At 32.7% G+C, this 26,916-nt stretch overlaps 1 protein-coding gene across 2 annotated transcripts in view; it reads left to right on the forward strand.

Annotated features, from left to right (window-relative positions):
• The window catches only part of LOC115885035 (kelch-like protein 17), a 36,302-nt gene extending 10,038 nt beyond the window's left edge, over nt 1-26,264 (forward strand). The window contains exons 3-15 of one of the 2 annotated variants that reach the window (XM_030903779.1): nt 3,119-3,215; nt 3,283-3,404; nt 11,964-12,078; nt 12,138-12,244; nt 12,292-12,408; nt 15,010-15,223; nt 15,352-15,496; nt 15,561-15,640; nt 19,366-19,542; nt 19,601-19,661; nt 20,723-20,826; nt 22,006-22,096; nt 25,745-26,264. In XM_030903779.1, the coding sequence (XP_030759639.1) occupies nt 3,119-3,215; nt 3,283-3,404; nt 11,964-12,078; nt 12,138-12,244; nt 12,292-12,408; nt 15,010-15,223; nt 15,352-15,496; nt 15,561-15,640; nt 19,366-19,542; nt 19,601-19,661; nt 20,723-20,826; nt 22,006-22,096; nt 25,745-25,961 (1,647 nt within the window). In that variant the 3' untranslated portion in view covers nt 25,962-26,264. The remainder of the gene's footprint in view (nt 1-3,118; nt 3,216-3,282; nt 3,405-11,963; nt 12,079-12,137; nt 12,245-12,291; nt 12,409-15,009; nt 15,224-15,351; nt 15,497-15,560; nt 15,641-19,365; nt 19,543-19,600; nt 19,662-20,722; nt 20,827-22,005; nt 22,097-25,744) is intronic. The other variant, XM_030903780.1, reaches the window with a different exon arrangement.
• Nucleotides 26,265-26,916: the final 652 nt, after the last annotated feature.

Here is a 26,916-nt window from a genome sequence, read left to right on the forward strand (position 1 = left end):
AAAGAATACTACTAATAGTACTATACTAATTACTAATATTCGTATTCGTCCATAAGAGGTTAAGTTTTATGTTCATTGTAATTCGGTTACCACAGATAAATATAAAATACTACTAATTTTTATCTCGATTATATCGAAAAAGATAATTCGAATTAGTTAGTTTTAATTTACTATCGAATTAGTCGTATTATTTAATTCGAATTTTCCCAACACTAGTTTTAACCTTGTTTAACGTTTATTTTTGCGCACAGGAAATTTTACTCGTTTGCTCATCGTCATAAAAAGCAATTTTCGTACCAGGAATTAGGGACAAGATTTTTATCTGTATACATATAGTATACCTAATCTGTGATACTATAGACACTTTAGTAATTCAAGTAACGAAAAAGTAATATACCTACTTAGTTCATTTTTTTATAAAGGACAGCCAAATCAATGCGATTAGTTGCATGCGTAGAAATTGTAGATAATTTACTATTCATATCTAGATGTTAGTTGTGGCGATTTGTTTACAGAAAAATAATGTATACAGGATGTTTTAAAAAACGTAAAATAGTTTTACATAAAATAATCATATTCAACCTTAATTTTTGTTTCTTAAAATTTATTATTTCCTATTGTCATTAAAATGTCTAAACATTTTTTGAAATGTGCAGATTTTTATAAGGACTTTTTCATATGTTTTTTAATAAATGATAACCTAATTCGCAACCCAACTGAGATCAGGAAAGATTTACAACCTCAAAAGTGGAAAAATTATCAATAAATGACATTTTTTCACTAATATCACAAACTGACTTAACAAGTTAGTCTGTGCTAATATATTTTATTTGGTATTAAAAGAAGCCATAGATAATTAAGTTAATATCAGTTAATATAGTTAACATATGTAACAAAAACAAAATTTCCTCACTCTACGAATGTCGTTTTTTAGAGTATAATAGAATATTTTAAAAATAATTTTATCAGATTATGAGAGAATAAAAATAACGTCTATTATAAAATTATCCCATGTTTGGCACTTCTTTCCTTTTTATGTTACCTATTTTTGTTTTTAGGGCAGAATTAATCGTTAAAATGCTATTAATCGATTTTCCGAGACGGTTTTCTTTTTATGGCCTCGGTTGGCTAAAACAAGTAAAGAACTTTAACTACCCGAATATGGGTGGAAATATTCGTCAATTCACAAATTATTTGATACCACAGATATATCTATACTTATATGATTGTCCTATATTTATACTTATATGATATTATATGATTGGCCACCCTAGGCCATAAATGCCGACCCGGTATATCAAAATTCATATGATTTTCATATTTTTACTTACTAAATCCCCAAAAACAGTATATTTTAACACAACCGGTTTTTACCAGTTTTTAAGGTCTAATTTAGATAAAAATCCATCTATTTTAGATACAAATCTGGATATTTTAGATTTAGGAAGGTATTTGAAAGTCAACTTTTTTCAAATATTTCCACTTTCAGTTAAACCGAAGAATGAGCGCCTTGTATAATAGAAATATTATACAAAATCTTATAAAAATAAATTTAATTCAAGAAACAAAAGTGGTCAATTAAAAAAATCGACTTCTGTTCTACTTATTTTATTCAGTTTCAAAAATAAACCAAGCAAAAGACAGAAGACACGCCAGAAGTCATACATATAAACCCACGTAAATTCAACAGTTTTTGAAATATTTGCATGTTAATTTGTTATTACTAAAAATATTGCATAATATGCATAGATAAAAATAGTATAGATATAGAGGGTGGTCCGAATTGTATTCCGGAAACTTCGGAAGCATATTCTGCAGATAAAAATAAGTAAAAAAGTTCATATAAATGTATGTCCTAAAATGCTTAGTTTCGGAGATACAGGGTGTAGAAGTTTCATTTTTATTTCGATTTTTTCTAAATAATTTCTGAAGTAACGTCAATATTTGCATGAAAATTGGTGTCTGGGAGTTTTTTGACATGAGAAATTTGATTTTGATGTCAATATGACTCCTACTTATCCTCTATAAGCGCCACCTACATATTTTTAACTGGTTTGAAGAGTAATAACTTTTCTCGTTCGTACCTGTATAAAACTACTAAGTAAAAAAATATACATTCACGACGTTTTTTACGTAAAAAAAGGTCTCTTGGTAAAAATCGCTACGCGTAATGGTTCTCGAGATATTTGGAATCGAAATTATCAATACCTGTCGTCATTGACATAAATTAAACATGTCCACTAAATAGTTATTAGACTGAAATTATTAATTTGAAATATTTTTATGTCAAATCATCATCAAACATCATTTTTTCGAAGAAAATTTCATGATCAATTTAAAAAAATCAAAATTTCGTAAATTTATCATTTCAGCCAAATAACTATTTACTCAACATGTTTATTTTTTGTCAATAATTACATGTATTGACTATTTCCATTCTAAATATCTCGAGAAGAGTTGCTCGTAGCGATTTTTACCAAGAGACATTTTTTACGTAGAAAATTACGAAAATTTATATTTTTTCACTCAGTAGTTATATACAAGTACGGACAAAAAGTTATTACTTTTCAAAACAGTTAAAACACATGTAGGTTGCACCCTCTACAAAAAGGAGTCATAATGACATCAAATTAAAATTGCCTTATATCTATCAAAAATAGTAGATAAAAACTATTTTATCTTGCGGTTAAAGTACTAACTTTAACCGCAATGGCAGATTAAATTATCTGTTGGTAATTTACTTATTTCGTTTTGAGCCATTTCTGGCTCCAATTTAATCAGCAATCGACACGAAAGAAAATTAAAAAATATTGACTCAAAACTGGCAACTACAGAGACAGCTTTATTTATTTGTCAAATTACATAGAAACCAACGCCAACCCAGCACAATATTTTTTCTACTCGTAATAAATTCCTTGAAATAATAATTTCTGAATATTTTTTAAAACGTAACTCGCTATGGAAAAAATATTGTTTTATACACGACGATAAAATTGCATTACTATCGTCTTGTATAAAAAAATAATTATTAGTTACCACACATTTTTCTGTAAAGCAGAAATTTATCTGTGAAATTGTAGATAGACCATTAAGTTGTTACATTATATATTATTTTTAGTTGTGCGATGTAGTATTAAAAATAGGAATAGAAAAATTTAGAGCTCACAAAGTCATCCTAGCATCAGTTAGCTCTTACTTTTTCGCTATGTTTAATGGTAAGCCTTTATAGCCTTATATGTCAATTTTGTAGATTATCAATACCTTGCTTTTATGTACTTTTAGGCGAAATGAAGGAACACAATCAAAATGAAATCGCCCTTCATGACATGGACGCCACTGCCGTAGATTTACTCTTAGATTATGCCTATACCGGTCAAATTACTATAACAGCAGATAATGTACAGGTATGTGTCAAACCCCGTGTATACGAAGGTTGTCTTTTAAATTTTGCATATAGGAACATAGTAGGCGCTTGTCAAGAGTATATCAAATTAATGTGTCATCTTTAGTTAACTTAAAGCTAAAATTTTAAACCGATTTGTTTAATATGTTGGAGGCAGATGCCGAATTCGGCCTATGTCCATATATTAGACATAAGGCGATTTGTCCATACTAAACTTGCCAGATGCGTGCAACTTCGTGATTATAAATAGTCTTTATATATAACTTCTTTGCGCAGGGGGTTAATATTTTTTTGGTATAATATAACAACAAAAGATTAACACCCTGTGCATAGAAGTTCAAACCAATGCAATCAAAACTCTTCCGCATAACTTTGTGGATATAGGTAGGTACATATTATAATTATTATAATCGCCATAATGTCTAATTATTTCGGACATATCTGCCTCCAACAAATATACTATTGAGATACTATTTTCAATATACTATTGATTGTTATTTTTAACAATCATAGAAAATTATTTTTATTCTAAATTCATAGGATTCATGAAATGTTAATTGCGAATACATTCTTCCTTGAGCGTCCTCGGATTTAGTAAATAGTAAGTTTTGATATTATCCATTAAAGCAGTATTAGAGCTGATTTGCAATTCAGAGACCAATTCACTATTGCTGAATCTGTTCAACAAAAAAAATATCTAAAGAACATTCAGACCATTTTTTTATATAAGTTGTAAATATACTAATCAAAACGAATTAGAGATCGCATATATGTGTATTTGTATTTACTGTTTATAGACCGTATATTTATAGCAGCATATCATCAGAACAATTTTTTTTTCATGCATAAATTGATACAAAAACGAAATTCTTTTCCGTCATAAAAAAATAACAATAATTTATTTAGTGTGATTTTGCCTTCTTGATCGTTAAAATTGTGTTAGATATGGCAAATTTTCATGTTTTGGGAAGACCAAACGGTGTCATCAGAGCCACAACTTTATTGCAGGAGGGTCGGTCGCAACGATACGTGTCGCAGCTTTTTCATATTACACAGTCATTCATTTTCAGACCATGGAATTGACACAGAGAATATGGTTTGGTAGTCCGCAGACCATATTCTCAAAGAGTAAAGGTTCATTCTCACTATACCTTCGGTTTCTATTCCATATGCATTCCATATTCGTTCCGTATTTTTATTGTATTGACGCTATACGTAAGCTTCCGTTCCGTATCAGTTCCATACTTTTTATTGTACAATTTATATCATTACAAAAGTTTTATTTTAAAAATCTTTTTAAAAAGGTAATAGTTTTAATTAAAAGGTGGAAGAATATATGAATATCAGCAAAATGTTAACAGAACTACTACAAATATAAAAATTTGACAACTCTTTTTCCGATACGCTTCAGTCCATCCGCCAAAAAAATATATGGAAGGAAAGGATATGGAACGGAAGGGAAACAGAACGGATAGTGTGCTAATATACTATTTTATGTAAAGGGGAGGGAAACGGAAGGTAGCTGATACGGAAAATATAGTGAGAATCAACCTTAAGGCGGACAACGAGGCGGGAAGATCAAGATACCGATCTTTAAGCCGCTCTTCCTGAAAGAACACTTACCGCAAGAAACCTACAAAATCTACTTACGATCGCCACAGGAACTCGAATTTCAACTGAGACTGTAAGAAATAGGCTGCATGAAGTTAACATTCGATCAAGGCGAGCAGCTGTTGTGCAGCATTTAACGGCTAATCATCGTAGGATACGAAGGATATTTGCTCAAGAACATCTTCACTGGGGCGTGGATCAGTGATGGCACGTCCTTTTTACGGACGAGTCCCGTTTTTGACCAAGTCATAATGATGCTCAGTGTATGGGGGAGTAAGGTCTGCCTTATCCACCATGTAGGAGAGTTTCTTACTTTTCTGGGTTTATTCAGTAATGATAGTCCGAACTTTTCAACAATTATGTTTATTACCGTATAAATAGGATAATAAAACGCTTATAAACAAGTTCTAAATACTAACAAATAGGTACTATAAAATAATACGTAAGAAATGAAGATGAAAGAGTATTTTTCCATAAAATCTTTGAGAGTGGTAAGTAATTAAGAGTCGTCTCGACTGTGTCACAAGCGAGTTCAAAACAAGAAGTGTTAGAAAAAAGAGGCAAAAGTGGACGCGACCCTTCGCGTCCCTTTGCATCTTACGTCACAGTCAAGTGTTTTAAACATACGGCCCGAAATACGGATTAGCGCATTCTTTTGTCCCAGTGGCGTTGCACTCCAACATCCTGCCCCCCGGGATTGAAGCATCTAAGCTTCAAGAAACTGTTTTTATGTTAATGAAGATAAGAAAAAACAAGAAAACAAATGAGAAAATATATATACTATAAACTAAGAAGATTCTTTCTCGCATACTGTGATGTCTTGATCGGGCAATAAACATATTTTTGTGATTGGTCGTATATAGCTTCCATTTGATGTTTGAAGTTTTACAACTCTAATTTTTCCATCGCCTCCAGGAAAAACTTCTATAACTCTAGCCAATGGCCAATGCAAGGGAGGGGTGTCGTCCTCTTTTAAAAGAACAAGAGTTCCAACATCAATATTTTTTGATGATTTGAGCCATTTTGGTCTGTTTTGAAGTCTATTCAAGTATTCAATGGACCAGCGTTTCCAGAATACTTGTTGTATGCGAGCACTTTTTTTCCAGAACGACAATCTGTTCTGAGGAAGAGCTGACAAATTTTTCTCGGGAAAAGCTGTTAATGAAGTTCCAATCAGAAAATGTCCTAGTGTTAAAGAATTTAAATCTGAAGGATCATTGGACAAAGCACACAATGATCTCGAATTAATGATAACTTCGATTTGCTGCAAAATTGTGGTAAACTCTTCAAGGGTAAAATTAGAAGTTTCTATTAGACGCTTTAGATGATACTTCGTGCTTTTTATGGCAGCCCCCCAATGTGGGGAACGTGGAAGAATAAATTTCCAATCGATTTCATTTTGACTGAGAAAATTTTTAATTGAGTCAGAGTTGTCCTGTCTCTTAAAAAACTCACCGAGTTCCTTTAATTGATTTTTTGAACCTGCAAAATTAGTTGCATTGTCACTATAAATAACTGAGGGGTTTCCTCTTCGAGATATGAATCGTTTAAGAGCCATGAGAAATGCTTCCGTGGTTAAACCGGAAACAACTTCAATATGCACTGCTTTTGTAGCCATACAAGCGAAAAGGGCAATGTAACATTTAATTAGAGATATCTTGCGTAACCTGAACCACTTGATAAAAAATGGGCCACCAAAATCAACACCGACTTTTTGAAACGGTCGAGAAATATTGACACGATCTTCAGGTAAACTAGCCATTATTTGTTGAGTAGATTGCGCATTGAAACGAAAACATAAAACACATTTTCTTATTATGCGTTTAATTGTTCGAAGACCGTCCAATGGCCAGAACCTCAGGCGGAAATTTGAAAGAACATTTTGTGGGCCTGCGTGACCAAGCCGTTGATGTTCTCGAATGAGCATGAGAGTAACGATATGGTCATTGGTAGGAAGCAAGATTGGATGTTTTTGGTCATATGAGATGTTGGCATTATTCAATCGTCCTCCTATTCGCACTAAATTATTTGAATCTACAAAGGGATTTAAAGCAGCGAGCTTTTTATTAGAGAGATTTTCATTCGCTTTGAGATGAGAAATTTCAGTATAGAAATGTTTTTCGTGAATTATTTTTAAAATGTTTTTCTTTTATATGTTTAAGATTATAGACAAATCTATAATCAGTAAAAGTAATGTATAAGCTACACAACGCTGCATTCGAGAGAAATTAGAAAATTTAGATAAAATATTGTACCAGAACGTGTTGAAAGAGCTGTCAGTTTTTGAAATAATCAATGAACATTTTCTTTCTTCTGGAACATATGTCAGTTGAGGTGGTGGTTCAGAATATTCAATTTTTATATCGGGGGAAAAGAGAAACTTTGGCCCGTGAAACCAAAAACCAGAATCTAGAATTTTTTGCGAAAAAGATCCTCTAGATAGAATGTCCGCAGGATTGTCAGCAGATTTTATGTATCGCCATTGATAATCAGAGGTAATTTCTTGAATTTGGGAAACTCTGTGAGATACAAATACAGACCACTTGCTCGGATGGTTTTTAGACCATGACAGAGCTATTTGAGAGTCACACCAAAGAGTAACTGCTTTGATGTTGATCTTTTTTGAAAAAGCCGAGACAATTTTATTAGTTAATTTTGCTAATAAAAGCATTCCACATAATTCCAATCTTGGAAGAGAAATTGTTTTGATCGGTGCAACTTTAGATTTCGATGAGATTAGATTGCACGATACGGTTTGATCTGAGTAGATGGTACGTATATAGACACAACCACCATAAGCTTTTGTACTGGCATCAGCAAACCCATGAACTTCCATTTTTTGAACTTTTTTATTAAGGAATAAATGACGACATATTGTCAAGTTTGTGACAAGCGAAAGACTCTCAACGAAACGTTTCCATTCGGTTAAAACAAATTCATCAATAAACGATTTATAATCGGAAAATGGCTTTGGGTTTGTTTCAAATCTTTTTTCAAGAGACAAAAATCGTTCTCGAGCAGTAGTGAACGAATCGCCTAATTTTTGATGTTCCGTGAGAGATATCAAAGGAATATCAACCTGATAAGAACCATTAGCTAATATCTTAGCCGAAGAGAGAAATATTTTTTCAGCTTGAACGTCTTCAACTGACTGAGACTTTTGATCTACGATGTCTTCAGTGGTCCAAAATTTTGTTAATACAGAGTTCAGTTCAGAATTTGTTGGGGAGTGAGAGGATTCAGTTACTCTTCTAGGAAAAGTGAATGAGAAATACGAGCAAGATTCTGTGTGTGACAAACCACAAGTGTTATAGTTTTGAGTTATACAATGAGGAGGGACGTTGCCAACTACTATCCAACCTAAATGGGTATTTAAAAGAGTGGGAAAATTATTTCCAAGTCTAATTGTGCCTTCAGAGATCAATGAATAATATACATCGGCGCCAATTAACATATCAATTTCCGAGGGAGTGAAAAAATTAGAGTCGGCTAGCTTATTCAAAATTTCATTTGGTATTTTTAGTCTTTCTAACTGTATGGGAACTTGAGGTAAAAATTGAGTAATTTTGTCTAAGACGCTGCATGATATTTTAAATCGCTTATTTTCATCGAAATTTGAGTGCAAATATATATCTATCATCTCGTTAGACAACGTACTACATTGAGAGATACCTGAGATGTTTAAAGCTCTGGTATATGGTTTGTAACCAAGTTTATCGACAGTTTTTCTAGTAATAAATGAATTTTGAGATCCATTGTCGAGCAAAATTTTTACTGAGATTTTTTCTCCTTGTTTTGAGTACAAACTTGCTTGGGCAGTTGCTAAGAGAAGTTGTGAACTTTTTGCTGAGCTAGAAGAGAGAGACGTTGTTGCTACTTGATTACGCGATGTTTCATGTGAATCGTTATTACCAGAATTCGAATTTGTAATTGGTAATTGGTAATTATTTTGAGCAGTTTGTGAAGTGTCTAAACTTAAATTTTGTATGTTATAATTAGGAGTATTATTGCTAGAATTTGTACTTCTGTTAGTTAGAGGCGATTGCACATGCTGAGAAGAATTATTGTCTAAATTATTCCGTACATGCATTGTTGAATGATTTTTTTTATTACAGTGAATGCAACGTCGCGGAGAATCACAATTGTGTACAAAATGTTTTGAACCTAGACAGTTCAAACAAAGTTTCTTTAAATTTACAAATTTGTTTTTTTCATCATAATTTAGAGCTAAAAATTTCGTACAGGAATATATACGATGATTTTTTAAATTACAATACTGGCAGGAACTATTCTTTTTATTTTCTGAATTATAAGACACTTGCGTATTAGAATGGAGAGATATTTTTTCGATTTTTTTTACTACACGCGTTTCTGAGCCTTGCAGATTTTCTAAAATAACACAGCGTTTGTCGAGATGTTCAAAAAACTCGTCTAAAGTGGGCAACTCCGTAACAACTCTTTCTTCTTCAAAAGTTCTGCGAGTTATATAATCTAACTTTTTCTGCATTATGTGAATTATGACAAATTCAAAAAGTTGAGTGTCAGATAGCTTTAAATTTTTTAAAGATTTTAAATGCCTCTTGCAATTAGTAACAAACTCTCGAAGATTTTGAGGATTACATTTTCCAGATATTATAGGAGCATCAATTAAAGAGTTAAAATGAGCATTAACGATACAATTTAAATTTTCGTAACGATTTTTTAAAATATCAATAGCTGTTTTGAAATTCTCATTTGTCACCTGCAAAGAATCGACCAACCTATACGGTTCTCCTTTTAAAAACCTCTTTAAGTAATAAAATCTCTGAACATCTGTTAATTGTTGATTTTCTAGTATTAATGATGTAAAAAGCTCAAAAAAAGAGTGCCATTCGGAAGTATTTCCATGGTAACTAGAGATTGTGATGTCCGGGAGCTTTACTGGTGTAGACCTTAAATTAGAGTTAGTTCTCTGAGGTAAGGTTGATAGATTCTGCAGCGTCAAATTATTTATACATTGTTGTACTACAGAGATTATTGTATAGAACTTATTTTCCGTTTCTTCTCTGTTTTCGTTGTCTGGAATTTTATCAGAAACGAGATTCTCAATTGCATCCTGAGCAAAGTTATACTTTTCAAAAGCATTTTTTAGACTTATTTCTCGATTTTTAAATTCATTTGCGTCAGTTACTATGTCTTTGTTTACATTTGTCCAATTGAGAATCCTCGTCAAAGATGATTTCGCTGATGATCGGAGAGATTTTAGTTTATCCAGATCCATTTTAATACTAATTAATTAAATCAAGTAGAATATATTACCTTTAACAGAGATTTAAACCGATTTACAAATCTATTTTAATGTTAATTATTGGAAAAAATTAGAGAATTATACCGAGTTAATAATGTTGCTTTCTTATTTTAAATATACAAAATAAATACAATTTTTAATCCAAAAGTAGTGATAAAATATGAGCAAATAAATTGAGAAACATCTAATTATTTTTGAGACAGATTATGACCCTGACTTTTGACAGGTTTTAAATGAAAAAGGGTAAACTTAACAACAGAAAATCATAAATCTAAGCATACAAAAAATGAGTTAATACAGTCTTATATTGGAGATTCTTGTCTTTATATCAACATTTGCGTAAATCACCGTTCTTTAAGAGAGAGATAGAGAGAGCGTACGCACGAGACACTAACACTTTGCGAAATTGAGAATAGTTGAATTAAACACTTACCGTTGTTGCAGCTTATTATTTAGCTGTGAGATTCGATGATTCCTGCTGTCGATGTGTGGTTACCAAATTCCAAATTCTCCAGCAGTTGTTGAGGATGAAATGAGAGCACGTCTAGCTTTCCAGGCTTTGACGTATACCAAATCCGGCTCGAAGGACCAAATGTGGGGGAGTAAGGTCTGCCTTATCCACCATGTAGGAGAGTTTCTTACTTTTCTGGGTTTATTCAGTAATGATAGTCCAAACTAATAAAACACTTATAAACAAGTTCTAAATACTAACAAATAGGTACTATAAAATAATACGTAAGAAATGAATATGAAAGAGTATTTTTCCAAAAAATCTTTGAGAGTGGTAAGTAATTAAGAGCGCGTCTCGACTGTGTCACAAGCGAGTTCATAACAAGAAGTGTTAGAAAAAAGAGGCAAAAGTGGACGCGACACTTCGCGTCCTTTTGCATCTTACGTCACAGTCAAGTGTTTTAAACATATGGCCCGAAATACGGATTAGCGCATTCTTTTGTCCCAGTAGCGTTGCACTCCAACACAGTGTCTGGACACAACAGTCAGAAAAGCAATTCATTTTTGTGCAGGTTCCGTCATGGTATGGGGAGGTATAACTTTAAATGGGCGTACAGACTTGCATGTCTTACTAGACGGCATAATTAATGCTGAACGATACAGAGAAAAAATTTTTGAACCATGTGTTATTCCATTTACTGCTCAGCATGGTCTACAAGAGGATAATGCCAGGCTTCATACTGCAAGAGTAGTTACTCGATACCTGAAAGAGTCCAATATCACAATTATAGATTGGCCTGCTAATAGCCCTGATCTCAATCCTATTAAGCACCTTTGGGGCCTACTAAAGAGACGACTACAAAGTCGTCCACAAGCACCACATCTTCAAACTTTGGGAGAAATTTTACGAGCGGAGTGGAACGCCTTTCCTCAAGAGATTATTCGGAGCCTCATACAGTCTATGCCAAATCGGTGTGCAGAAGTGCATAGAAACCACGGAGGACACACACAGTCATTCATAACGTAATAAAAATACAATTTTCAGCTGTTTGACAACTTTTTTCGTCATGAACACCAAGATGCATACACTACATTCAAACTTAATTCTTATATTTAAACGAAATACATCAAAGTGATCCCTAATTCGTTTTGACTAGTTTATTATTTTAAATTAACAATTTCGACTGATAAAATATTTGTGTATGTTTGTAGGTTTTACTTCCAGCAAGTAGTTTGCTTCAAATGCCGGAAGTACGAGAAGCGTGCTGTAGATTTTTACTAAGACAATTACATCCTACTAATTGTTTAGGAATTAGAAGTTTTGCAGGCAATGACCAATAATTATTTCTATTAACCAGATTATATATAACTTTATACCATTTTTAGACACCCATTCCTGCAAGGAACTCCATTTAAAATCTCATGTTTATGCTCTTCAGAATTTTCAGCAAGTAGTTGGTACTGAGGAATTTTTGTTGCTTCCATTTGAAGAGGTAATGAGGCAATTTTATTGATATTTTATATTAATGTGTTTTTTCAGGTTAAGGAATTGATATCTAACAGTCAATTAAATATTTCATCAGAAGAAGATGTTTTTACTTCAGTTTTAAATTGGATTAAACATGATCTAATAGAAAGAGAAAAATACATATCGGAGGTAATTAATATTTTATTGTATTAAAATATACCTAGGGGTGCGTCTCAAAAGTGGCTCACCCCTACAACTTTTTTATTTCTTCAATTAAAAAAACGAGATCTGGTATGTTCGTCATCTAAGTCCGTACGTCGCGTACGACGTGTAGTGGCTCTGGTTCTAGCTCTAAGGACCTGACGGCCGCACGCACCGCCTGTCTCCAATTTTCTCTGTTTTCAGTTCTTCGAACGGCACCCTCCAGGTTGGTATTCATAAGTTTTTCAACCATGTCCACCCACCTGGTTGGCTCGGCGACGGGATCCTGCAGGTCTTCCCTGCACTACAAGTCTCTCCATATGCCCGCTCCTGTTGACGTGACCGAAGAAGAAAGGGATGCGTTTATAGACAGTGCTGGAAAGTCTTTGTGGTAATTCGATTGCATTAAGGATCGACACATTGGTGCGATGTGCTGTGCATGGTATTCGCAACATCCTCCTCCAGCACCACATCTCGAAGGCGTCAATGCGTCGTCTGTCGGCTGCCAACAATGTCCATGCCTCAGAAGCATAAAGCATAACCGGAAAGACAAGACTATTTAGAAGATTGATTTTTGTCGATTGTGTTATGTGATTATTCGACCAAACTTTCGTGAGCTGCGTCATAGCGCTACGGTCCAGTTGAATTCTGCGGCGTATTTCCATTTCGCAACTACCGGTATTAGATATAAGTGCACCTAAATAAATAAATTGTTGTACAACTTCGCAGCGATCTATGTTTGTGATGTCTGGACAGTTGTTGTTTTCGCGATCTACGATCATCACCTTAGTCTTTCTGTAATTGATGCGAAGGCCGAACTCTCTACTGGTAGTTTCCAATCTTGTTAGAATTGTCCTCAGTTCCAGCTGGTTGGCGGTTACCAATACCGTGTCGTCAGCAAAACGTAGGTTTGATATCTTGTAACCATTCAATGATACACCCCCTGTCCATTTTTCTAACACAATCCTCATAATGTATTCGCTGTAAATGTTAAACAGCATCGGGGACAACACGCAACCCTGACGTACTCTTTCTTTATTTGACAAATGTCGGAAATCTTCCATCCAACTTCACGACTGCTTGGTTGCTATCGTATAGACCTTTTATTATCTCTACAAGATGTTGTGGTACTCCCATTTCAGACATTATACTCCATAATTGTCCCCAACATACGTTATCGAAGGCCTTTTCGTAATCCACAAAGCATAAATACATAGGCGTGTAGTATTCTCGAGATTTTTCTATTAGCTGGCGAAGGTTTAGTATTTGCTCTCGAGTTCCTCGCTCCTTCACAAAGCCGGCTTGTTCGGGTGCAAGTTGCCAAGTTATGTAGTTCGATAGCCTTTGCTTGAGTATGTATAGCATAATTTTGCTGCCATGGGAGAGTAGTGCAATCAGTCTGTAATTATTGCAATCTTTTGTGGAGCCTTTTTTGTGTAGCGAGATGATTACGGAAGCGTACCAGTCACTTGGCCAATGTCCTGTGTGTCAAATAGTTTGACAAAGTTCGTGTAGTAATCTTATACCAGTGGGACCAATACTGGTTATATATTCTGCTGTTATTTTGTCGATACCTGGAGATTTTCGTAGGCCGAGATTTCGAATAGCTGCTTCTACTTCAGAAAGTAGGATGTCTGGTTCTTCTGTAGTCGTGTTTTGGACGGCTAGTATATAGGTCGCGTCAGTATACAACTCTTCGCAGTATTTCCTCCATCTCTCGATTAATTTTTCAATTTCTGTCAAAAGCTGGGTGTCAGCATCGAGAATTGCCCATGTTCTTGGAGCAAGGTATCTGGTATGTTAGTATATGACATAAATTAGGATTGATTGACGTATTCAATTGTTTTCGGTCAGTTCCTGTTTCAACGGAAATGACTACAACCTTTGATTTTTAAATGGCACCCTCGCTATTTTTGACTTTATTCGATAGAAAATAACACTCTGAATAGAATGACATACCATATGTCAACTTTTGACATTTTCGCACAAGGTTTATTTGAAATTATAACTTGAGGTTTGTAACGAAAATTTTTGACTCGAAATACCAAGTGTGTGTGGTATCAAATTATTCGTAAAAAATGATTTTTCCAAATATGCTAATGAGCCACCCTCGTTCCATTTGAAAAAATTGAGATATGACTAAAAATACGATTTGAGTATTTTCTAACTGGCCAGGACAAGACACTAAAACATTAGAGGATCAAATCTATTTTTCCAAGGCACCTTGATTAAGAATTAGTGTTTTTAATATAGCCATGACACTCTACATTGAATTTTAAAATACGATTTTTTATTAAGCCAGAATGTCAAAAGTTAACATATGATATGTCATTATACTAGAATGTCATTTTCTATCGAATAAAGCAAAAAAATACCGAGGATGCTATTTAAAAATCAAAAGTTGTAGTCATTTCCGGTAAAACAGGAATTGACCAAAAACAACTGAATACGTCAATCAATCCTAATTTTTGTCATAAATATACTAACATAACAATCTCGTTTTTTTATCTAAAAAAATACAAAAGTTATAGGGGTGAGCCACTTTTGAGACGCACCCGGTATATCTGAAGATATATTTTATTTTGTCAGTTGATGATACACGTAAGGCTGCCATTGGTGAACAGAGAATTTTTAATGACACGAGTAGACAACGAACAACTAATAAGAGATAACAGTGAATGTCGCGAACTACTCTTGGAGGCCATGAGGTATCATTTGGCACCCGAAAGGAGATGTGCTCTTTCTACAACAAGAACTATGGAAAGAAGGCCCAAAGGAGCAAATCCATATATATTTGCCATAGGTATCATAAGTCTAGATGTAAAATTGAGTAATTTAAGCTAGTGATCTCTAGGAAGTCTAATATTGCTTTACAGCAGAATTCCATAATATTAATAAGAAATATAAAATATTTTTTATATTATATTACAGGTGGTGGTTCATTATTTGCAATACACTCAGAATGCGAAGTTTATAATCCAAAAACTGACATGTGGAGTATGATAGCTCCAATGCAGTGGAGACGATCGAGATCTGGAGTAACCGGACTTCGTAGATTGCTATATGTTGTGGGCGGGTAAATATTTCAAACGCTTTTGGATTAAATTATTACAAGGAATATAGTCTATACACTCTTTTAGATATGATGGAGCATCAGATTTATCAACTGCAGAATGTTATAATCCACTAACAAATATTTGGACTCCTATCACTCCTATGGGTATATATTACTTAAATAAATATATAATATATTTTTTATAAACTTCATAACAACACTAATATAATAATTATATAAAGATAATTGTTAAATAATAAACGACAGCGTTGTTGAACAGGGCGCAATGTGACCAACATAGCGATAATAAAATTTGGTTTAAACAAATTATATTAACGCTATATTATCGCTATATGTCGCTATTCGCAGCTTTAATCCAAATAAAATATCTGTTACAATAATTTGCTCTATAAAGTAAAATGAAGAGATGTCCGGTGTCTTAAATTATACAATAAATTTAAACATTTTTGCCAAAATTTCGTTTAGTCAGGTTTATCGGCTTTAGTGTCAATTTCGATCTGAAAAGATGACGTGCATCGGAAAATGTTTTGCGATTACCGTATATTGAAATGCCTATTAATTACTTAACTTAATAACTAATAGGTACAATTGTATAATTTCAGTTAACAACTAACTATACCTATTAACGGCCCAGTTAGATAACCGAAGTTAAGCGACGTTAGACGATATGAGTGTATGGACGGGTGAACGTCAGAAAACTCCGTCCTGCTATTGTTTCGTAGCAAAAGTGTAAAATATATTGTCACACACTGCTCATTCACGCTGATTAAAAGCCGGATGAGATCGGTTATGCCCTATTAGGCTATTGACAATGATATAGGCGAGGACCGCGGTTCGGATTTCGCGTAAACAAAGTGGCCTTATCCATATAGCCCTAGCAGATAAAGAAAACGTTAACTCAACTTTAAACCTACTGATTAAAATAAATAAATAAATGCCTTTATCTACAACCGTTTAGTTATAACGTTTTTACATCACTATTTTTTTAGTATTTCAGTTACATTATGAGATTCATAACACAACTAGTGGTGTTATGAATCTATAACACAACTAGTTGCTATAATAATGAAAAACAACTACGAACATCTAAATATATTAACTTTTCCGGCAATAATGATTCCGTGGCACGTACTGCGGCAAGTTCTACATCTCAAGGGAGACTGTCGGAATCGCTCATCGTAATTTTTAAAATGATTTTTCTGGGCATAAAGTACTCGCGTTTACTTGACAGGGCAAACTGACTTTTCAGCATAAATGTGACAAATGTCATAGTTAAAGGTGTTAAAGGTGAGCGACTAATAAACGAAAATTAAAACAGCATTTTCTTATTTTTTGGTTGTAGATAAAACGTTGTACATGACACGTGCATTTAAACATGATTACAACACTCGTGTGATTAGAACGACTCGGTCTACGACCTCGTCGTTCTAATCGTTCACACTCGTTGTTGTAATCATATTCATAAACACACTTGTACTGTAAATAACTATTATTGTCAAAAATTTTTACAATTTGTAGACAAAGGTAAAGTAAACAAACAAACAAACAAAACAGAATACAAAACAAGTATACAAATTACATTGTCAGTCTTATTGTTTAAAATAAACATTTATAAATGTTTACAATGTCAAAGAATAAAAAAAATAAATATAAGATTTAAAAATATTTTGAAAGTTTATAGTAAATATATAGTAATAGCAAATATTAGACCAGTGTTTACAAGATCAAATTCGATTATCAAAATATAAGTCCTTTACGGCGTAGAAAGCCTTGTCTAGTAAATAAGATTTCAATGCTTTGCGAAATGAAGAAAATGATGTTATGGATTTGATTTCAAATGGCAGGTGATTGTGCATTTTTTTCGAGTTGTATAATATTGAACTTTTAACTAACTCTGAGCGTGGGGTAGGTAGATAAAGATCTTGCTCCGCGTTCCTGAGTGGATAAGTGTGAGATGGCCTTTCTTGAGAAGCTTATACATGATTACGTATTAGGCAAACGGATTCAAATATAAATAAGGAAAAGTTAATATTCTTAATTTTTTAAAAAAGTCCTGGCAATGAGTTCTGCTGTTTAGTCCCAGTGAATATCGAACAACTCTCTTCTGGAACTTGAAAATGCGGCCAAATTGATTCACACAACACGCACCCCAGAATGGAAGGGCATATCTGAGGTGCGACTCAAAAAGTGCATAATAAACAGTTCTAGCCACCGACAATTTAAGCTCCTTAGAAACAGATCTTAATGCAAAACAGGCAGAACTTAATTTTTTCGACAAAGCGTCGATATGTATGTCCCATTTTAGAGAATTGTCTACAACAAACCCTAAGAATTTTACAGATTTTAAGACGTCAATGGTGGTGGTGTACAAAAGGCTTCAGCGAGTTTTTATACAACAAAGCTTTAGTTTTAGAAATGTTGAGACTCGGGAGGTTCGAATCGCACCAAGATTTAATGGTGATTAAGTCATTTGATATAATCCTATGAAGTGCCGTGACGTCCTTGTTGCTCAAAGTGAAGCTAGTGTCGTCCGCAAAAAGACATTATTTTACCACTAATGTTTATGTTAGCTGATTTTGCCATGATTAATTTTAAATGATTAATCAATTTATAGTGATATCATTTTCATTACTTTTTATTATATGATTCGCATTTTTTTGTAATAAAAACAACAACGTAATAAAAGCAACAACGTAATAAAAACAACAAAAAGAAGACGTTAACTCAACTCTAAACCTACTGGTTAATCAATTTATAGTAATATAATTTTCAATACTTTTTATTATAGGATTCGCATTTTTTTGGTTCGGTAAAAAAGCAACAACGTAATAAAAGCAACGTAGCAGTAACGTTGGCACAAATTAAATTCTCTTAAGTGCGGTCACAACGACACACGCAACGACTTATCGAACGATTTGCTTTAGTCGAAAAATCGTTGGAGATAAATCGTATATTTATCAAGTTGTGTCCACCTTACGACTTTTTGATCAGTCTTATCATCATGGACGAAACAGGTCAGACATTATTATTTGTATTTGATTACCTAAATTACAGTTGAGGGTTGGAACCTTTGGTGTTACACAGCAAAATAAAAACACTAAATCACCACAATACACCAAAACACTTTTAGTTTTACACTGGACGCGCGTTTCGCTAACCATGTTAGCATCATCAGCAGATGATTATAAACTGTTTATAAACAGCTACTAATAAATCATCTGCTGATGATGCTAACATGGTTAGCGAAACGCGCGTCCAGTGTAAAACTAAAAGTGTTTTGGTGTATTGTGGTGATTTAGTGTTTTTATTTTGCTTTGATTACCTAATTAAAATTAAAATAAAACCACAAACAAATTTTCAAGTTCAAATTCAAATAGTTTATTTACCTTTTCAAGAATTAATATACACATCAAACAAAAAAAATGTAGGTAAAAGGGAATGTTTTTTTTGTTGTTGTAATATGATAAAACCCTTGAATGCATTTGGGATTGTGTCGTTACAAAGCTGAAAGATGTCTGAAATGCTGCAGTTCTGTGCTTGGGGACTTTGAAATTATTTTTGTGTTTTAAATAACAGCAAAAACTAACCACAACGTTTCCCCCATCATGATATGAGAGAATACAAAAGACTGAGCGACAAGTCGTAACATAGACACAACTTGGCCTACCATATTCGTTTTATCTGCAACGTTTTGTGGACGCAAGCAAGTCGCTGCTTAATGTCGTTATTAAAGCCTTAAAAATATTGTTTCTTTTGTCATAAATAAATATCATTAATCATCACATGGTCCAAATACCTACAATCTATTGATCTTGATTTATTATCACACATATATATTTCGAGAATATAATTTGTCTTGGTTTAAAAAGGTACCAAGAGATCGTGTCTTGGAGTTTGCTCATTCGATGGTCTTGTATACGCTTGTGGAGGATACGATGGAGCTTCTTGTCTCAGCTCCATGGAAAGATTCGATCCATTGACTGGAGTGTGGTGTAGTTGTCCAGCTATGAACACTCGTAGAAGATATTGTAGGGTATCCGTTATAGGTAAACACCGAAAGTGTATTTATAATACATTGTAGCTTAAACAGAAATTTTATTACAGAGAATTGCATTTATGCTTTAGGAGGCTTTGATTCGACTAATTATCAAGCATCTGTTGAAAGGTATTTACTAACATTTTTACATTCTTTTTTATTGTATTATATATTACTAATTACTATACATGCTGGCAAATCTTACTTTTGGGTCGGTATTTACATGTGTGGAAGTTAATCGCATAGGGATCTTATTGTTGTTTTTTATATCACATTCAGTTGATAAATAGCTTTTTTCATAGCAACTGTTAAAATTGCCTTATATCTATAAAAAATAGTAGATAAAGTAGTACTTTAACCGCAAGGGTAGATTAAATGATACTTTAACAGCGAGGATAGGTTAAAAACTTTATTTCTTCTCGCACGTTTTTTAATTGCTTCCATTTTTGAAAATTTTTGTATTCCTTTTCATAAGTTATTCGGGATTTAAATGGAAGTAGTTTGGATATGGCGTTTGTCGCCTCAGCCTGAATATCTCTTCGTAATTTACTTATTTCGTTTTGAGCCATTTCTGACTTCAATTCAATCAGCAATCGGCACGAAAGAGAATTAAAAAATATTTACTCAAAACTGACAACTAAAGAGACAACTTTATTTATTTATCAAATTACATAGAAACCAATGCCAACCCAGCACAATCTTTTTTTTACTCGTAATAAATTCCTTGAAATAATAATTTTTGAATATTTTTTAAAACGTAACTCCCTGTGGAAAAAATATTGTTTTATACACGACGATAAAATTGCATTATCGTCTCCCGAAATTAATTCTTTTCGGTCGACGATAAAATACCATTTTATCGTCTTGTATAAAAAATAACTATTAACTCAGTAAATTTTTATGATAGGATGAGTAAAATATTTTTTTAATAACTCAAAATCTGACATAAGTTCCTTTCCAGAACAATTTAGGAATACTAAAGTTATTATAATTAAATAAAAAAAAATGGAATCATATACTAATTTTAAATCTAATGCCGATTAAATATTCTAAAAGATCGATATTTGTAGAGAAAAAAATAATCGTAAAATTAATTTAGAAAATAGAAATTTTTAATAAATTATTTTAATCGGAAAGCTTAGAAAGAAAATTATAAATATACTAAATTATAACGTGCTGATTTTGTCTAGATTTGATCCAAGAGAAGGTAAATGGCAATCAATTCCATCAATGTCGTCAAAGAGATCTAGTTGTGGTGTAGCAGCTTTAGATGGATATTTATATTGTGTTGGAGGTAATTCAACTTATACCAATTACACCGCGTATTATCGAAAAAAAATAATGTTCAGTTGGCTTGGAAATGAACATCGATGACATACCCCAGTACATAAGAGTAAACTACCCTTAGGACAGTATTTATTTCAAATCTGATAAATTATATTGAATCCTCCTTACCCAAGATACTTAAGTTCTAATTTTGATAAATATTGATACAGGGTGTGTTATTAAAATAAGACATTTTTATTTTTATTATTATTTTTTTAAGTACTTACGACGCCACTGGATAAACAACTGGTTTATTATCAATAACTAATTATAACCAATTATCAATTAATAATCGATTTAAGTTTTCAAATAGCTTCCATAATAATTAAGATACGATACAAAAAAACTAAACATTTTCAATTTATTTTGTTTACTTTAAAAAATTGTTTTTTAAGTTTGCTAATACAAATGAATAAAATGAGTTACAAAATAATATAAAAACCCAGTTTTCAATGAAATCTGAAATATGATTTTTATTCGTTTTATTGAGAAACATTTTAAAAAATATATTAATTTATTGTATTAGCAAATGTAAAAAACAATTTATTAAAGTAATCGAAATAAATTGAAAATATTTATTTTTTTGTATCGTATCTTAATTATTACGGAAGCTATCTGAAAACTTAAATCGATTATTAATTGATAATTGGTTATAATTGGTTATTGATAATTAACCAGTTGTTTATCCAGTGGCGTCGTAAGTACTTAAAAAAATAATAATAAAAATAAAACTGTCTTATTTTAACGCCACACCCTGTATCAATATTTATTAAAATTAGAATTTAAGTATCTTAAGGAGGGTAAGGAGGATTCAATATAATTTATCAGATTTGAAATAAATACTGTCCTAAAGGTAGTTTACTCTTGACTCGAAAAATATCAAACCCCATTAAAACGTACGTCTATGAGGTATCGCATTTCTTACCCTGGGCAAAATGTACGTCTTATAGCCATACAGCCTCCTGCCAAAAATGATCGCTCAACAAACAACCAAGATATTGACTTGTATCCATCTTAAGTGGGACACCCTGTATAAAAAATGACTGTGATCTTCATTTCATAGCCATCGCTGACGCCGTTTTTTTTTCATATTTTATATTTGCATAAGTATGAATGAAAACAGAAATAATGTAAACATTTATTATAGGAAATGATGGAACCATGTGTATGAATAGCGGCGAGCGCCTTAACATAAGAAGAATGGCATGGGAACCCATTTCGGCTATGCATAATCGAAGGTAAATTATAATTCCATTTTTTATATGAAAACAGTTAAAGGTTGATTCTCACTATACCTTCCATATCAGCTCCCTTCCGTTTCCCTTCCGTTTACATAAAATATTATATTTATCATGTAAATGAATAGGACAATAGGTACCCATACACCAGCGTTCTTTCCTGCAGGAATGTCTAATCCCGCTGGAAAGAACGCCAGTTAGTGGGTATATGCACGACACATGCACCTTCCGTCTTTCTTGTCAGGATCTACTGGCGTTCCAGCCCGACAAGATAAAACGTGTAAAAAATTTGTATTAGTGGTTTGGGGTCATTTCATTTGAGAGATGATATCCGTGTGTTCTCTCCTGTTAGGAAAGTCTGTTGTTAAAACGCCAGGTAGTTTTTTTAAGTCTTAAATATTTATTAGCTAGTTAGTGTTTTACGAATTAATTACGATGAATTTTTGTATGTATGGACTAACTAATTTTAACAGTTCATCAAATGTTTTAGAATCCATTCTTAAATAATTTTGGAAATCGGTAGGCTCACTTGTCCGTAATTCTCGTAACAGATACATATTGCTGTACATTTTCCGTTTCTGAAGCCACTTCTTTGATCACATGCGGCGTTTCTGCTTTTCTTAAACAAAACTTCAATTGCAATATTAAATACAGCAATTGCAATTATTCTTTAGGTTTCATCTTAATATTAATAGTTTAATAATAATAAAAATAAATATTAATATTATTATTCAAAGCACACCACTTGTTTACTTGTATTGCACAACACAAATTTTATAAAAGTCAAATCTCACGATCCTTAGTATAATGATCATCTAGCGGGAAAATTTTAATAATCGTGTCACATTTACAGTACAACAAACTAAATCCTTTAAAAACTGCAACGAAAGGTATTTTGTGTTAGTGGGCTTTGCAAGGAATATAACTCCTTCAAAAAAGAACAGGCCAGTCTTACAGTAAAAACTGACAGGAAATTCAACAAGATTGCGTTTGTGTTAGTGGGATTGGACCTTCGTTCTTTCCTTTCAATTTTTTGACAAGAAAGAACGCATAAGGAAAGAATTACAGGAAAGAACGCTGGTGTATGAGTACCTAATGCGCACTATCCGTTCCGTTTCCCTTCCGTTCCTTATTCTTTTCTTCCATACATTTTTTTGGCGGACGGACTGAAGCGTATCGGAAACACCGTTGTTAAGTTCTTACATTTGTACCAGCTCTGTTAACATTTTGCTGATATTTATTTATTCTTTCATCTCTTAGTTAAATCTATTACCTTTTTCAAAAGATACAAATTTTTAAAATAGAACTTTCGTAATGATATAAATTGTACAATAAAAAGTATGGAACTGATGAACTGATACGGAACGGAAGCTTACGTATAGCGTCAATACAATAAAAAAATACGGAACGGATATGGAATGGATATGGAATGGAAACGGAAGGTATAGTGAGAATCAACCTTAAATCATCAATCATTCAATGTAGTTTAAGTATTTCAACAAACAAATTTAAGATATTGGCATGTTTTTCCATAGACCGCTCAAAGTACCATTGCGATAAAAAAAAAAGTAGTACAAGAATTAGTAATCCCGGATAGAAATCCTGGTCTATAAGGATATCGAGAACTGGATATCGTCGTCACTATGAAAACAATACAATTTGCCACCTAACTTTTTAGGCGTTACCATGAATTTGGTAATAATTGGTAGGTATAGGTGGCGAAATAAAAGTATAAAAAATTTACCTACCTTTTAAAAATGATGAATTTTTCAAGTTATATATGTCTATAACAAAAATATTTTGTTATAGACCAGCAGATTAAATCATATTTTGTTGTAGTACTTTTTTTGATCGCAGTAGTACTTCTCGGAAGTAGATAATGTATACAGGGTGTTTCAAAAAACATGTACCATCTCTCGTGGGGAGATTCCTCTCATAAAAATAAGATTTATTTTTCATATCAATATAGGTCCGATTCTGCTTTGTTTCGTAGCTACAGGGTGTTAAAGTCTTAATAATCTTTCAATTTATTATAATTTTCTTCCAAGTACTTTTAGTGATTCGAATGAAATTTTGAGGATAAAAGTTACTATAAGTGCTACATATTTTAATGCTAAAAAAGTGTCGATAAATTCATCAGAGACGTGCATATGAGTTATCACTGGAATATTTTTCAAAAAAAAACCATGTGCGCCACTGACTTTTTTATTTTGATATCAAAACTGCGTAAGCCGTTTAGTGCCAATTTAAGCCCCGTTCTCAGAACTGCGTCGTGTCGAGAGCGACACTGATTGACACTTCAAACGACCAATGGGAGCTGTACTAAATTTAAAATTGACGGCTGTTTGAATTTTGTACAAATCTGATTGGTTCTTTTGTCGTGTCGCTGGCGACAGTCGCAGTTCTGAGAACGGGGCTTTAAAGTTATATCTTGATATTTTGTCGAATTCGGCCTCCTTAATGAGATAAACGCAATTTTATTGATCACAATCTACGAGTATACTAATATATAAAATCCTTAAGTGACTGACATACTGATTAATCACGATCCCGCTCAAACCACTCAACGTAAGAAGCTCAATTTTGGCATACAGGTTGATTCTAGGGTGTAGAGGTTCGATAAGAAGGGATTTTTCGAAATTCCAGTTCCAAGAGGGTGAAACTACCCCTCAAATATTACAATATTTGTTATTTATAAAACGGCCAAATTTCCGAAAAAACGTTTAAACACGTATATTTTATTTTGTTTTTTTACATATTTTAAGATTTTTTAAAAATGTATACAGGGTTTTTCGAAAAATCTGGTCATTGATTAATCACGATCCTGCTTAAAGCGCTTGACGTAAAAAGCTGATTTTTAGAAAACAGATTGACTTTAGGGTGTAGAGGTTCGATAAGAAGGGAATTTTGAAAAATCGAATTCTAAGGGGGTGAAACTATCCCTCAAATATTAAAATATTTTTTATTTAAAAACCGGTGAGTTTTTCGGAAAAACTCTTAAACACGTATATTTTATTTTGTTGTTTTACATATTTTAAGATTTTTTATAAATTTATACAGGGTGTCTCATGAAATATGACCATTGAGTAATCACGATTCTGCTTAAACTGCTTGACGTTTAAAGCTGATTTTTGGCAAACGGATTGACTGTGGGGTGTAGAGGTTCAATAAGGAGGGGTTTCTCGAATCTCAAATTCCAAGAGGGTGAAAACGCCCCTCAAATATTACAATATTTGTTATTTAAAAAACGGTTAGTCTTTCGGGAAAAGGCTTGGACAAGCATAATTTATTTGGTTTTTTACATTTTAATTTTTTTTTAAATCATACAGGGTGTTCCAAAAAGTTGGGTAATTTCTTAACCACGATTCTGCTTAAACTGCTTGACGTAAAAAGCTTATTTTTGGCAAACGAATTTTTCGAAAGTCAAATTCCAACGAGATGAAACTACCCCTCAAATATTACTAAGTTATATAATAATATCGCCATATTGTTTTTTCTCATGCTGACATAAATGTGAGAAAATTTTATCCACTTTATATGTTAATGGAAATTCTTGCTTTGCTTTATCATCACCATTACAAATGATTAATTCGACGCGAACGAAGTCGCTGGTACACGCTAGTAAATGTATAATTTTGTTATTTTCAGAGCAACTCACGAAATAGTTTCTGTCAACGAATTTCTATATGCACTGGGTGGTACAGATGGAAGTTCCAGTTTGAACTCTGTAGAACAATACGATCCCAGGTCAAACAAATGGCTTTTGGTCAAATGTATGGCCTCTAGGAGAAGTTCTATTGGTGCAGCTATGCTAGACTGTATTAATATAGAACACGTTTTAAGGCAAACAAGAATAAATAGTTGACTTTCTAATTAAAATCTGGAATGGGTCAATGGATATTTCTGAACGTAGTTCTTCTGGGAGTATTCTACTGAAATCAAGCAATTAAAAATAAAAATATATGTTTTATAAGGATGATTTTGTTCAAAATCTGTTGAAAATAAACCGCAATTTCTCAGCTGCTTCTATCATAAATACAAGTTATTTTATTTATTTTTATAAAGTAAATCATAGAGACATCAACCATATAAAACTCCTTTAATAGATAATTATAGTATATATAATTATACCGTATTATCGAAAAAGAACGGCTTAGCGATGTTTATGAAATGAAGATCGCTGTCATTATAAAGGGTGTCCCAGAAATAAGTGCAAATATTTTAAGGGGCGGTAGATCTCGATAAAAGAAACATATTTTCTCTTTGCCGTTTTTCAAATAAGTCCAATATAACGGAGTTATTTTACTTTGAAAATTTCCAAAAAAAATAATTTTTTGCTAAAATTTTGAGAACCACTGGATCTTTTCTGGATTTTCTTTCTTGTAAATTTAATCTAATACCTATGTTTTCATATTATCAAGAAATTATGTTTTTTAACTAAAAACTAAAATAATTTCAAAAAAAAAATTTCAAAAAATTTCGAATTTTCATTTTTTTTTCGCGAAAAAAACCTCATAGGCGTTTTTCTGGGGTTGAACTATACTACCAGTTAAAATATTTGCACTTATTTCTGGGACACCCTGACATACACAGGGTTTAATGGAAAACGTGATCAATCGTCATTTCCCAGCCAACTGGACGCCGTTTTTTTTTCGATCATACGATTATACAGGGTATCCCAGAAATAAGTGCAAGTATTTTATGGGGTGGTAGACCTCGATAAAAGAAACATATATCGATAAAAGAAACAGTCCAAAATAACGGAGTTATTTCACTTTGAAAATTAGCAAAAAAAAATATTTTTTGCTAAAATTTTGAGA

This window comes from Sitophilus oryzae, unplaced genomic scaffold, assembly GCF_002938485.1.
Source record: "Sitophilus oryzae breed Bouriz unplaced genomic scaffold, Soryzae_2.0 scaffold_359_pilon_pilon, whole genome shotgun sequence".
NCBI lineage: Eukaryota > Metazoa > Arthropoda > Insecta > Coleoptera > Curculionidae > Sitophilus > Sitophilus oryzae.